Source organism: Aquarana catesbeiana, linkage group LG02 (genome assembly GCF_042186555.1).
Source record: "Aquarana catesbeiana isolate 2022-GZ linkage group LG02, ASM4218655v1, whole genome shotgun sequence".
Lineage (NCBI taxonomy): Eukaryota > Metazoa > Chordata > Amphibia > Anura > Ranidae > Aquarana > Aquarana catesbeiana.
The window spans coordinates 56,600,847-56,616,422 of NC_133325.1; the positions used below are offsets into that span (position 1 = coordinate 56,600,847).

The window sequence follows — 15,576 nt, forward strand, 5'->3', positions numbered from 1 at the left end:
ACCAGATGTAGCGTATCACTTTCCACAGTTGCCTGCCGCTAGATGCAGCATGTCACTTGCCACCAGCAGCCTGCCACCAGATACAGTGTGCCACTTGCCACCAGATACAGTGTGCCACTTGCCACCAGATACAGTGTGCCACTTGCTACCCACAGCCTGCCACCAGATACAATGTGCCAATTGCCACCAGCAGCCTGCCACCAGATACAGTGTGCCACTTGCCACTAGCAGCCAGCCACCAGATACAGTGTGCCACTTGCCAACAGCAGCCTTTCACCAGATACAGTGCGCCACTTGCCAACCACAGCCTGTCACCAGATACAGTGTGCCACTTGCCACCAGCAGCCTACCACCAGATACAGTGTGTCACTTACCACCAGCAGCCTTCCAGCAGATAGTGTGCCACTTGCCACCAGTAGCCTGCCATCAGATACAGTGTGCCACTTGCCACCAGCAGCCTGTCACCAGATACATTGTGCCACTTGCCACCAGATACAGTGTACCACTTGCCACCAGCAGCCTGCCACCAGATACATTGTGCCACTTGCCACCAGATACAGTGTGCCACTTGCCACCAGCTCCCTGCCACCAGATACAGTGTGCCACTTGCCACCAGCAGCCTTCCATCAGATACAGTGTGCCACTTGCCAACCACAGCCTACCACCAGATACAGTGTGTCACTTACCACCAGCAGCCTTCCACCAGATAGTGTGCCACTTGCCACCAGTAGCCTGCCATCAGATACAGTGTGCCACTTGCCACCAGCAGCCTACCACCAGATACATTGTGCCACTTGCCAGCCACAGCCTACCACCAGATACAGTGTGCCACTTGCCACCGGCAGCCTGCCACAGATAGTGTGCCACTTGCCACCAGCAGCCTGCCACCAGATACAGTGTGCCACTTGCCAACCACAGCCTACCACCAGATACAGTGTGTCACTTACCACCAGCAGCCTTCCACCAGATAGTGTGCCACTTGCCACCAGCAGCTTGCCACCAGATACAGTGTGCCACTTGCCACCAGCAGCCTGTCACCAGATACAGTGTGCCACTTGCCACCAGATACAGTGTGCTACTTGCCACCAGCAGCCTGCCACCAGATAGTGTGCCACTTGCCAACCACAGCCTACCACCAGATACAGTGTGCCACCAGCAGCCTGCCACCAGATACAGTGTGCCACTTGCCACCAGCAGCCTGCCACCAGATACAGTGTGCCACTTGCCACTAGAAGCCTGCCACCAGATACAGTGTGCCACTTGCCACCAGCAGCCTGCCACCAGATACAGTGTGCCACTTGCCAACCACAGCCTACCACCAGATACAGTGTGCCACTTGCCACCAGCAGCCTGCCACCAGATACAGTGTGCCACTTGCCACCAGCAGCCTGTCACCAGATACAGTGTGCCACTTGCCACCACCAGCCTGTCACCAGATACAGTGTGTCACTTGCCACCAGCAGCCTGCCACCAGATACAGTGTGCCACTTGCCACTAGAAGCCTGCCACCAGATACAGTGTGCCACTTGCCACCAGCAGCCTGCCACCAGATACAGTGTGCCACTTGCCAACCACAGCCTACCACCAGATACAGTGTGCCACTTGCCACCAGCAGCCTGCCACCAGATACAGTGTGCCACTTGCCACCAGCAGCCTGTCACCAGATACAGTGTGCCACTTGCCACCAGCAGCCTGCCACCAGATACAGTGTGCCACTTGCCACCAGCAGCCTGTCACCAGATACAGTGTGCCACTTGCCACCACCAGCCTGTCACCAGATACAGTGTGTCACTTGCCACCAGCAGCCTGCCACCAGATACAGTGTGCCACTTGCCACTAGAAGCCTGCCACCAGATACAGTGTGCCACTTGCCACCAGCAGCCTGCCACCAGATACAGTGTGCCACTTGCCAACCACAGCCTACCACCAGATACAGTGTGCCACTTGCCACCAGCAGCCTGCCACCAGATACAGTGTGCCACTTGCCACCAGCAGCCTGTCACCAGATACAGTGTGCCACTTGCCACCAGCAGCCTACCACCAGATACAGTGTGTCACTTACCACCAGCAGCCTTCCAGCAGATAGTGTGCCACTTGCCACCAGCAGCCTGCCACCAGATACAGTGTGTCACTTACCACCAGCAGCCTTCCAGCAGATAGTGTGCCACTTGCCACCAGCAGCCTGCCACCAGATACAGTGTGCCACTTGCCACCAGCAGCCTGCCACCAGATACAGTGTGCCACTTGCCACCAGCAGCCTGCCACCAGATACAGTGTGCCACTTGCCACCAGATACAGTGTGCCACTTGCCACCAGCAGCCTGCCACTTCCTCCAGGACTCTTCCAGGATGGGTAGAAGGGACAGGGCCTGCATAGTCAAACAAATCCCTGAAGCCCCCACCCCTCCTGATCTGGGATGGTATGGTTGTGTGTAAAATGAATGCCAGGAGTATTGATCAGACCAAGTTCTACAGAGGGGGGTGTGTACAGCCTTTGGGCTCACACTGGTTTTCTGCAGTTTGGGCGCACTGCTTGTGTATCTGCAGTTTTAGCTTGCAGTCCTATTGATTTTGGTGCGCTTTCAGAAAAAACATGCAACCTAATAGAAATCAATAGGACTGTGGGTAAAACGCAGGAAAACTGCGGATACACCAGCAATGGGCCAAAACACAGCAAAGCAGTGTGAACCCACCTAAAAGCACAAGGAGCCAAGTCTACATATTGACTGCAGTTATAAGAGCCATTGCTGAAGATAAAGGTAAAAGAGGGGGAGAGAAGGGAGATAAGAGTCCAGTCACTGAGCTCACACTTGGATGGGAAGCTTATCACTCAGATATCTGTTCACCTTCTATCTGCCGGCTGCTCTGTTCATAATTTCCCAGCCCACACGGCTCCTTCACTGCACACAGAGAGAAAGGGGAGAGAGGGGAGGGGGGAGGCAGAGCCATTTGTGTAGGGGGGGAACTGTGCACTTTGACACTGTAATAAACACAGTGAGCCAACACAGATGCAGCCAGACACCCCTCCATTTACACACAGCTTCTCCTGTCCCATAGAAGTTTATGGACAGGAGAAATCAGGCTTATACTGCTGACTGGGAGGGCCGATTTTAAGGCAGGGGCCTGGAGCTGCAGCTCCATCAGCCCCTATGTTAATCCGGCCCTGTATATATATATATATATATATATATATATATATATATATATATACACACACACACACACACACACACACACATACATACATACATATACACAAACACAGCGGTTGTAAAAAGTCTACACACCCCTGTTAAAATGTCACGTTTTTGCGATGTAAAAAAATGAGACAAAATAAATCATGTCAGAACTTTTCCCACCTTTAATGTGACCTATAAACTGTACAACCTAATTGAGAAACAAACTGAGATCTTTTAAGTTTGGGAAGCAAAAATAAAAAACTAAAATAATATGGTTGCATAAGTGTGCACATCCTCTTATAACTCAGGATGTAGCTGTGTTCAGAATTAAGCAATCACATTCGTTCTCATGTTAAATAGGAGTCAGTCTACACACCCCTGCCATTAAAGTGCCTCTGATTAACCCCAAATAAAGTTCAGCTGTTCTAGCAGGTCTTTCCTGACATTTTCTTAGTCGCATCCTACAGCAAAAGCCATGGTCTGCAGAGGGCTTCCACAGCATCAAAGGGATTTCATTGTTAAAAGGTATCAGTCAGGAGAAGGGTACAAAAGAATTTCCAAGGCATTAGATATACCATGGAACACATTGAAGACAGTCACCATCAAGTGGAAAAAATATGGCACAACAGTGACATTACCAAGAACTGGACGTCCCTCCAAAATTGATGAAAAGACGAGAAGAAAACTGGTCAGGGAGGCTGCCAAAAGGCCTACAGCAACATTAAAGGAGCTCCAGGAATATCTGGCATGTACAGGCTGTGTGGTACATGTGACAACAATCTCCCGTATTCATCATATGTCTGGGCTATGGGGTAGAGTGGCAAGAAAAACATCCAAGCCCAGATACATTTTGAAAAAACACATCTGAAGTCTCCCAAAAGCATGTGGGATGTGTTCTGGTCTGATGAAACCAAAGTTGAACTTTTTGGCCATAATTCCAAAAGATATGTTTGGCACAAAAACAACACTGCACATTACCAAAAGAACACCATACCCACAGTGAAGCATGGTGGTGGCAGCATCATGCTTTGGGGCTGTTTTTCTTAAGCTGGAACAGGAGCCTTAGTCAGGGTAGAGGGAATTATAAACCGTTCCAAATACCAGTCAATAATGGCACAAAACCTTCAGGCTTCTGCTAGAAAGCTGAACATAAAGAAGAACTTCATCTTTCAGCATGACAACGACCCAAAGCATACATCCAATTCAACAAAGGAATGGCTTCACCAGAAGAAGATTCAAGTTTTGGAATGGCCCAGACCTGAATCTGAATATATGTGGGGTGATCTGAAGAGGGCTGTGCACAGGAGATGCCCTCACAATCTGACTTTCAAATAAGGAAGGGATTCTGGCACTCCAAATATTGTAATGTCTTAGTAGAATGGTGCAATAATAGCTTTAGTAGCACATCTAGATCAATTAGTATTTTTATAAAAAAGAGGAGGCAGCCATCCTCAGAGGGTGTCCATAGCCTCTGTTAGCAAGCAACAAGGAAGGGGAGTTGGAGGTGCCAACTCTAATGACACGGTCATATAATGTTAGTCTAATATATACACTTACAGGTTCACAGGGTGGCGGTGTCCATCAAGGGTTGAGATGTCCTGGAATGTGCTGGTGTTGAGGTGTAGGCTTCGGTGGTAATCCTTCGGCTCTGAGGATGTTTACTCCTGGTTTGAAAGCTGTTCCGCTGTTCGGCTTTCAAACCAGGAGTAAACATCCCCAGAGCCAAAGGATTGCCACCGAAGCCTGCACCTCAACACCAGCACATTCCAGGACATCTCAACCCTTGATGGACACCACCACCCTGTGAACCTGTGAACCAGTAAGTGTATATATTACACTAACATTTATTGACAGTGTCATTAGAGTTGGCACCTCCAACCCTCCTTCCTTCTTGTTCGTCACAATCTGACAAATTTGGAGTTTTTGCAAAGCAGAGTGGGCAAATATTGCCAAGTCAAGATGTGCCATGCTGATAGACTCATACCCAAAAAAGACTGAGTGCTGTAATAAAATCAAAAGGTGCTGCAACAAAGTATTAGTTTAAGGGTGTGCACACTTATGCATTCATATTATTTTATTTTTACTTCCCTCCACCTAAAAGATTTCAGTTTGTTTTCAACTGAGTTGTACAGTTTATAGGTCACATTAAAGGTGGAAAAAGTTCTGAAATTATTTATCTTTGTCTCATTTTTTTTACATCACAGAAACCGGAAATTTTAACAGGGGTGTGTAGACTTTTTTTTATATTCACTGTATATTTTGGGGTTCTGCGTAATTTTCTAAACAAAAAAATTATGATTTTTACATGCAGAAGAAATGTCAGAATTGTCCAGGGCTAGAAGTAGTTAAAGGGGGGTTTTCGGCCGGGAACAATTTTTTTTTAAAAGTCAGACAAACACTGTAGCTGCTGACTTTTAATAAGCACACTTACCTGTCCTGGGTGCCCGCGATGTCGGCCGCCCGAGGCCGACCTGTCCCTCGGGTCCCGGCACCGCCATTCGAACTAAGGGAAACAGGCAGTGGAGCCTTCCTACTGCGCATGCGTGAGTCGCGCAGCACTTTGCGAATGGGACGCGATGTGTTGTGGGACACACAGTTCCCATAACACACCGCGCCACATTCCCCAGAAGACAACGTGGGGAGGAGAAGACTGAACATCACCGAGGCGTAGGAAGAGGCAGATTAGGAAGACTGCCTAGCAACAGCCATTTCAGGTAAGTTAATTTTTTTTTTCTCCAATTTTTTCGGAATTTTTTTATGCAATTTTTTTTTTTAGGGTGGACCTCCCCTTTAAGGAAGTTGTATTTTCATGGGTAGCCACTAGGTGGAGTTCTAGGCTCTTGTTTATATATGCTCTCTTCTTTGTATGCATGCAAGGGAAAAAAAAAAGGTAGAGATAGTGCAATCTAAAATGAAAACATACTAGTCAATAGCTGTGACTTTCTCCCCTTTATTTAACCTCTATCTAATGTTACAATTAAAGGAAAAAAAAAAAGTTAAATTAAAATTGACTGAAAACCATTATCCTTAATCCAAGCAATAACAATTATTTTACTATAACAAAATCACGATGCCAATGTTCTGAAATTAAGTAGAATTAAATTTCTATGTCTATAAACATTAGTAAGGCTGAAAAAGTATAAACAAGAGAGCCTTTAAACCTACTGAACTGCCAGTGTACAGACCAGAACAATTTGTGTTGGTAAGAATAAAACAGGAATGGCACCGTCTGCAGAATTATCTGCTGTGATGGTTCCATCTACTCTACATTACCCATTACTGGAGTTCTCTTATCTGTCTGTTCTGCAGAGTGGAAAGTTCCTTGGGGGGAAAGATGAGAGCTATTACAATGTTTGTGGTTTGCCGTCTATGTAGATTTAGAGAACCTGCGCAAAACACAACTTAAAAAGTGTACCTAAACACAAAACCAAAAATGGAATATATTGCAGCTTTGGTCTGGTGCCTGCATTTGTTTTCTTTTTTTTACCAAGCTTCTTTTGTGTTATTTTCACCTGATAATCTTCCAAATAACGCACTTCGTGGCTCTGGTGTCTACATCACTCCTCCACCGTATCGATGGCCCTCCATAGATACAGTGGAGGAGTGATGTAGACACCAGCCTAAGCCATTGTTATCACCCTAGGCTGTTCACCAGATGCGGACTACAAACACGTCCGTATCTCTTTATCTCCATTACATGGAGAGCAAGGCAATTGGTAGATTACAGAAGATAGCTAGGAAGAAAGATATTCTTCAGTGCTGCTCACAGGACGTGACCAGCATGTAAGGGGGCTTGTGATTGGCTGACTGCTGGTGCCAAAGAGTACAAGGTCTCTGCCCAACATCTTCTTGCTAGAACACCCCACCTGCTTGAAGCCCTAAACCTCTGCTTTGTTGTGCCCAACTCATTGCCAGAGGCCTTCCCACGACATCCACAGCCATTAGTCTTTATATTTTCAGAAGGAAAGAATGTCCTCATAAAAGAAGTAGAATTGCTGCACTTTACTGGTGTTACTTCAGGAAGATGGCAATTACAGTCACATCACATAGACATACTATCCAGGGTCACTTAATAGTACTTTGTCAATCAAATATAGTGGATGATCCGCAGCAGTCACATGTGAAAGCAGCAAATACCACTTCATCCTTCAGCCATCTTCCCTTTTACAGTCCCTCTCTCTCCTTATCAGGGTCATTAGTACAAACTCAAGAGGGCTCTGGCTTGTCTTAGGCTTTCTGAGTCCAACTCATGACTCCCTGCTTGTCGTTCCAGAGAAAGGATCACTGACGCTGCACCTCTGGCTCCAGTACACTTCCCCCAGGTCCTCCAGGGGCATAGACTCAACCTTGGCACTCCAGCTGTTTCGGAACTACATTTCCCATGATGCTCAACTACAGTGCAGAGTGCATGAGCATCATGGGAAATGTAGTTCTAAAACATCTGGGGTGCCAAGGTTCGCCATCACTGTTCTAGGGTTTAATTATCCTTTAAAATGCATCTAAACCTGAAAACAAAAATGTAGCTTATTACAGTTTACCAATCTTTAGGCCCCTTTCACACTGGAGCGGTTTTCAGGCCGTATTGCGCTAAAAATACCGCCTGAAAACCGCCCCTAAACAGCCTCCGCTGTTTGTTCAGTGTGAAAGCCCGAGGGCTTTCACACTGAAGCGGTGCGCTCGCAGGACGGTAAAAAAAGTCCTGCGAGCCGCTTCTTTGGAGCGGGGAAGGAGCGGTGTATTCACCGCTCCTAAACCGCTCCTGTCCATTGAAATCAATGGGACAGCGCGGCTATACCACGGTAATACCGCGGCTATAGCCGCGCTGTAGGAGCGGATTTAACCCTTTTTCGGCCGCCAGCGGGGGTTAAAACCGAACCGCTAGCGGCCGGATACCGCTGCAAGAACGACGGTACAGCAGCGCTAAAAATAGCGCTGTTGTACCGCCGACACCCCCACCACCCCAGTGTGAAAGGGGCCTTAGATGTAGCAGCTGTATTAGTTTTCTTTTTCCCCCCCAAGTTTTTTTTTTTACCTGGCAATACTGCAAATAACACACTTACTGTCCCTTGGTGGCTATGCTCAGGGCTGCTGTTAGATATCACGGAGCCCCATTATAGCCTACCTGACAGCCCCCCCCCCTTCCTGGCCGAAAGTGACTGAGGACATAAATTTATTTGTCTCTTTCTTTGCAGCCTCAGCAGCACAGATGAATGACTAGGAAACATTCTGAGGCTTCCTGCTCATTCACAAACTGAAGCATAGTAAACACAGTATACTATGCTTCAGTGATGAATGGAGTGATTAGTACCACGGAAGATGACGGAAGCGCTGTGAGGGAAAAGGGCAAATGGGGGGACAGACAGCAGATGTGCTAGGACCAATCCCGATGAAAGAGGATGAAAAGCTGGTAGCGCTGCAGGGGGAGGAAGAGAATCGGTGGCTGTAATAATACAGTACAGCAGGCCCTCCTGCTCAGCAGGTGCCCGGGCCCCCCTTTTGAACTGATGGGGCCTGGACCCAGTACAGTAGGGCTGGCTGTACTGCCTTATCAGCGGCCATGGCTATGCTCACATCTCTACAGTATCTAGTGAAGGAGTTGTCACCCAGATTGGATTTTAACCACTTGCTTATTGGGCACTTAAACCCCCCTTCCTGCCCAGACCAATTTTCAGCTTTCAGCGCCGTCACTCTTTGAATGACAATTGCACGGACAATAGCAAAAATGTTTTTTTTTTCAAAATTATATTTTTTTGTTTACAGCGCAAAAAAATAAAAAAAAGCACAGAGATACCACCAAAAGAAAGCTCTATTTGTGGGAAAAAAAGGACAAAGTTTATTTGGGTACAGCGTCGCACAACCACGTAATTGCCAGTTAAAGTAACGCAGTACAGTGTTGCAAAAACTGGCCTAGTCATGAAAGGGGATTTTTTTATTTATTTTTTTAAAAATTGTCGGTCTTTATGTTTATAGAGCAAAAAATAAAAAATGCAGGGGTGAGCAAATACCACCAAAAGAAAGCTCTTTATTTTAGGAAAAATGTATTTGGGTACAATGTTGCATGACCGCGCAAATGTCAGTTAAAGTAACGCAGTGCCGTATCTCAAAAAATGGCCTGGTCACGAAGGGGGGGGGGTTAAGTCTTCCAGAGGTCAAGTGGCTAACAAACAGATGCTTGAGACAAGAATTACAGACATCAGTTCTCAGTAACGATGTAACATACCTTTACTATTAGTCCCTTTGAATCCACCATCCAGATCTTCTTGAGAGCTTCTTCTCTAGAGGTTCCCTCTTTCTCCATCGCCATAATAATGAGGAGAGCTATTCCCATGGCCGCCTTTGAGACAGGAAAGAGTTTATAAATTAAATACCGATAAGAAATGAAAGGAATACAGTTTGGCTAAAGCTGGCTGTACACTAGTAGAATTTAATTCAGGATTTTTCACTTTAAGAATGTTTGTTATTTTATAATTATTAGTGGAGTCAAACTGACGTTTGTTTTTGACCACAGTGACGAGAAAATTCAAAGCAGCGGGATGGAAAATTTTTCGCAAACAAACTCATTTCTAGTGAATTTGGTTTTTGTTCAGGGGAAATTGCTTCTAACATTTGATTTTGAAATGAATGTAAAACCAAATTATGAAGTACGTTTGAACAACATTCGTCCAGACATCAAATGTACAAGAATTGTAGAAGAATTTTTGTACGAATATTTATATGAACGTTGAAAATCTACTAGTATGTAGCTACCTTAAGGCTACAAAAAATAGTGCCAGAGAAACAAACCGATCCTCTGATGTTTTCACTGGGATCAAAACAAGCATTTTTGATTTAGATATGGTTGAAGAACACATTCACTGGCTCACCCATTGGAATAAGTGAGGCCACAGCCCATACATGTATGCCGGCACAGATTATTTACGCTAAAAAGGGCTCTGTGGCGTCAGGGCAGGGCCTCACAATGAAGATCATTGAAACCCGTAGCAAGGTGTATTTAACATAGCAGGCTGTACTAATTTAGGTGTGGGTGATGTTCAAATAAACACAATACTTTATTCTGCAAAATGTGAGAAACTCTTAAAAGATTCACCCAACAAAATTCTATAAAACTTTGAAATGAAAAAATGCTGCTATTAAAGGAAGTATGAGACTGGATGTACAAGATACAATGGCGTAACTATAGTCATAACAGACCTTGTGTCTGCAATTGTTATTAAAGCAGTTTGTACTCTGTATTTCTAAAGAAATAGCCTTCAAGATGGACATTAGAGAAAAAGGGGCCACCTTGAGGATTTTGCTATGGGGTGCCTTTTGCACATAGTTACAGTCCTGACCAGATAAAAAACAATTAACAATTTAATTCTGAAAAAGTTGGAAAGTGTGGCTGTCCACAAGAACAAAACTTTGGATAATGGCAACAACTGCTGTAAAAAAGACTTGGGGTTCTCAGCAATAGTCCCAGGGGCTCAGGGCAGAAGACCCAGGGGCTCAGGGCAGAAGACCCAGGGGCTCAGGGCAGAAGACCCAGGGGCTCAGGGCAGAAGACCCAGGGGCTCAGGGCAGAAGACCCAGGGGCTCTGGGCAGAAGACCCAGGGGCTCTGGGCAGAAGACCCAGGGGCTCAGGGCAGATGACCCAGGGGCTCTGGGCAGATGACCCAGGGGCTCTCGGCAGATGACCCAGGGGCTCTCGGCAGATGACCCAGGGGCTCTCGGCAGATGACCCATCACATGTGCTTGCATTCATTAAAATCATTCTAAAAAGAACCTTTCCTACAGATTTAGCCATAAATATAGTTTGTGAGAATAGTATGTCAAATGTCACAAATCTAAACAAACCTATAGCCAAACGTTAAAATATTGATAAAACAAGACCTTCAAGAACATGAAAAAATGAGTAGAGCAACATACAGTCAAAGAAGACATTAAAACAATCACAAACCTAACCAATCTTTACCAAGCAATTTAGAGTATTACAATATTACATGGGATTAGACAGATCTGTAGCTTACTATTCATGTTTTGGGTGGAGGGGACCTGTACATAAAGTTATATCCCAGCAACATTGAAGTGACTCTTCTCTAGTTATCTACCACACTGGTACCTATCAGATCTTGGCTCCTTTGGGGAGATGGTCACTGAGTACCCAAAACTCCAGAAAACAGCTTGACAAGGAGATGGATGGAGGGACCTTGTGACTCTGGATTTTCCCACCAAACCCACAAAGGCCAAACAAAATTCTACAGACACACAATGCGCCTCCAACAGCCTACCCAAAAGAGACTGATGTTTTCAGTAGTGGTCTCTTGCCACAGCATTTGCAACTTGTCCAATTCTCAAATAAACACACAAAACCAGACATTTAATAGGATGGTTGGGATTAGGAATTGATTCGCTAGCTTTGTAAATGAGCCTGTCAACTTATTGGCAGTAGCTGAAAGGATAACAGGACCATATTACGTTATAGTAATGTGCCAAACATCAAACCCTCAGATTCAGTTTTCATTTTGGAATGGTGCATAGATATTTAAAATGTTTCTCATCATAAAACATGCCGTAGAGGAGATGGCCAGCGGCCTGTACATGGCAATCAATTTATATTTTGTTCTTTTTGTTCCTTCCTATCTCAGGAGTAGCCCTTGCCACTGCACAAGCGATGTGTGTTTAACACCCTCTCGATCTGCTGTGCTCAGTGTGTTTAAGTCTCAAACATTTGCACAGCTGTCATGAACAATGGCTATAATTTGTTTAATATGTTTACTTTCTATAATCATTTGCTCCGACTAGTGGCCATAATGTGGTATTTTTTGGAAATGCCCCAATCAGGAAAATACCACATTATGGCCATCAGATGGAGCTGGAATTGGACACAAATTCTGGCCATTATTTGTGACAGCTGTGCAAATGCTTGTGAGATTTGTACACCAATTGTTTTTTTTATAAACAGACCCTAATGTGTATATAAACCCTATAATGGACTTCTCTTATTTAATACCTTTTGGTCTGTTTGCTTTTTTCAAGTCTTATCTCAAAGTCTTAAAGAGACTATTTAGCTTCCCCTCCAATTTCTACAGGAAAAAAGTCTGTGCTTTGGAGATGAAAACAGTGGGAGTAGTTAACTACAACGTAGTTTAGCAAATAACACTGGGGAGGGCTGACACCACCATCTACTATTGCTGTCTTTTGCCAGCCTACAACAGGAAAAAAAAGTGGAGTTCCATTCTGACACATCAACAGGTATTTTTCTTTACTTTCAGAGTCTTAAGTATAAAATATGGTGAAATGTACATATATAGCTGAAATGCACTGCATATTTTATTTCGCTTTGGCATACATGGGTCCACCTGAGGATATGGAGGGTTCGCATCACTTTCTCCAAGCCCCTGCTTATCAAACTGCTTTATGGTGGAATGAAAATACTGAATGCCCGCAAAGCTGGGCCCCCAAGATGCATCATCGTGCACTTTCATCTTCAAATGATGGAATTTTTGGGACCAGGTTATAATCCTACGGGAGGTGCAGGCATCAGGTGAGCTTAAATTTAGAACAAGGTCACCATGCACGCCAAAGGCATTAAGTATAACATGCTGTTCCCTGCCAAACTGTAGCGGCTAAATGGAGAGACCCTAAATGTATTTTTTTTTTACATCATCTGAGGAGGCTTCCACATGGATCAAACCTCTCCATGACTGGAGGCATTGGACCAGCCTGCTATTCAAATCATTACTGGTTCCTTCCCATAACTCTCATGCTTATTTGAAGCTGTATCTACTAGTTGCTTTTAACCCTGTTAGATTATCCTTTTCCCTCTCCTTTTGCTAGTCACTTCTGTCCCACTGTCTCCCACCACTCCTGCCAATCGGTACAGACTAACTGTTTGTTTTCATTGTTTTCCTATTAAGACCATAACATAAGTAAATCAGACTGCCTCTTGTTGTGCAGCATCTCCCTACACAGAGACCTTTTCTGCTGAGTTTATATATTTCTACACCACCACAAATGCTTTTACACCTGTTCATATTCAGGGATTCAAGTATTTGGCAGTTCCAAAGGAAATGTAGGATAGTTAGGAATGTTATAGCTAATGTTCCTTTGTTGTTTGTTGGATGTTCGTTTTTTTTTTTTTTTTTTAACTATATTTAACTTTATATGTCAGAAACGTCTATGTGAGTGCATTGTGAAGCTGTTGTAGTGAATTCCAGATTCAACTTGGGATCCAAAGCCCACCTAAAAGAAATATATCCATCAAATAGATAATGACAATAATTGCCATCATTTTGTGGAAAGTACGGGTCTAAATGCAAAAAAAAAAAAAAAAAAAAAAATCAAGAGATCGCTTGTACTCTGCAATAAATAATATCTGCAAAAGCAGGGCCCTACTCCAAGAAACCTAATTGACTGGCACTAAAGTTTTAAATCTCCAAAAATCTTAAATGGGTGACCACCTATGCCAGGGGTTGTGATGTGTCCTAATCCATAAATGATTACCCTTTCAGCTTTTGGATTTCAAGCTTCAGCCAGACAGTTGATATGTGGTGATGTATGTAAAGGTGAACTATATTGGTTTAATCATTGTTGGCCTCTATCTGCCTTCTCCTGTTGATACTCAGTTACTCCATAAGATATCAACTCTGGTGGCTCATTACCAGACTGTCCCCAGAAGGACGGGCTCCCACTGCACTAACTATCTTGGAATTATCTAAATGGGCTGACATATATAGGTTCACTGATGCATAGAAAAGAGCATAGCCAGAGGGCAGATAGTTTACTTGTTATTCTGCTAAGCACAGAGCTATATTTCAAATAGATCTTGTTTATGCCTCCAATATTCTGCTGCTGAAAATCCATTCCATCCAATTATTTACTCCTGGCATGTCAGCTCACGCTCCTGCACTGCTTCACCTAATTGCCACCTTTGCAGACTTTCCAGATTCTGGATACCAGATCAACATGTGGAACCTCAAATCCTTGACTGTGCCTTTGGAGTAATGGGTCGTCAAAGTCAACATGGCCTTCCCTGCTGTGGTATATAAGGCTTCTAAAGCATACAGTTTGTTCAAGGTCAAGATCAGGCTGTAATAGAGAGGGTTCTATCACATACCTGGTGAGGACTGGAATGTTGTGGAGGCCTCTCTTGCACCTCCTACCCAACATTCCTGAATGTGGAGACAAGCAAAAAAGGAAACCACCTTAGGAATGGGATTTTAAGAGTGACTGGAAACAGCAGAGTATATGTAAAAAATATGTATAAAGTTTATTTAATATAGTACAAAACATTCATGGATTAAAAATTGATTCATGTGGAATATACAAGTCCAAGTATAATAATAATTAGATACATATACAAAACGGCTCTTCGTAAGACCCAACGACCGTTTCTGGCTTGATGCCCTTGGTGGCAAAGCCAGTATGCAGGCAGTGACCAGCGGCAGCCGAGCAACAAGGGACCGAGTAAGCAGGCAGAGGAAGTCCAGGAAGCAGGCCAAGGGCGGTAACAGCCGGGTAGGGCAGTACAGAATCAGCAGGCAAAGACAAGTCCAGTAAACAGACCAAGGTCACAGAGATCAGACGAACTAGGTTAATGCAGGAGCAGAGGCGAAGTCCAGGAGAAAGCCGGGTCATACACAGGTAAGCAGGTTCAATGGACCAGGTTTCAGGAATACAGGTAGAAGCTGAAGACCATTCAGCAACTGCTCATGATGACAGACCAGTTTAAATAGGCCATTGGCCGCCAAGTGCGCATGCCAATTAGTATGCGCACATACATGTGTGAGTGCGCGCACAAGGAACTGGAATTGTACATCTGTTGCATGTGAGCAATACACACGCACACAAATATAAGCATGAGCTCGCACTGGTTTTCTGGTGCTGGGAATCTGGTTTACCTTACAGGTTCTAAGGGAAAGTAGGGCACAGATTCATGAACTGGAAGCAACCATACAGAAACCTGCTGATGGCCTCCCTGAAACGTTTTTCTGCTTTATACAAATCTGACCAAGAAAAAGCTCCTTCATCAATCCATGCAGGTTTTTGAGAGGGGAAAATAGACATTCCCTCAACCTGGGTGACAAGAGACCAATAACCCTGAGTAACTATACTTGGGATACAGGATGTGAGTGGCATTCCCCTGACCAATTCGACAGCCATTATTAAACACTTTGTGGCCTACTCCAGTATACCTTACACATCCTGGCTCACTTTTTACTGAAGAACTTAATAAATACCTCCAGCATACACCGTCTCCCTAATCTGACAGCCAAGACTGCTCCCTTCTGGAGGCAGACATAACAAAAGATGCCTTGGTGGCAATTAATACCTTTTCGGTCTGGGAAGACCCCATGCACTGAACACATTATACAATAAGCTCTATCAAGACACACATATATACAAATATTACCGAGTT

General features: G+C 44.7%; 1 protein-coding gene across 2 annotated transcripts in view; it reads right to left on the reverse strand.

Moving 5' to 3' along the window:
- Window positions 1-15,576, reverse strand: part of ME3 (malic enzyme 3) — a 254,281-nt gene that overhangs the window by 21,368 nt on the left and 217,337 nt on the right. For both annotated transcript variants that reach the window (XM_073612948.1, XM_073612949.1), the window contains exon 10: window positions 9,399-9,512. In XM_073612948.1, coding sequence (XP_073469049.1) covers window positions 9,399-9,512 — 114 coding nt within the window. The remainder of the gene's footprint in view (window positions 1-9,398; window positions 9,513-15,576) is intronic.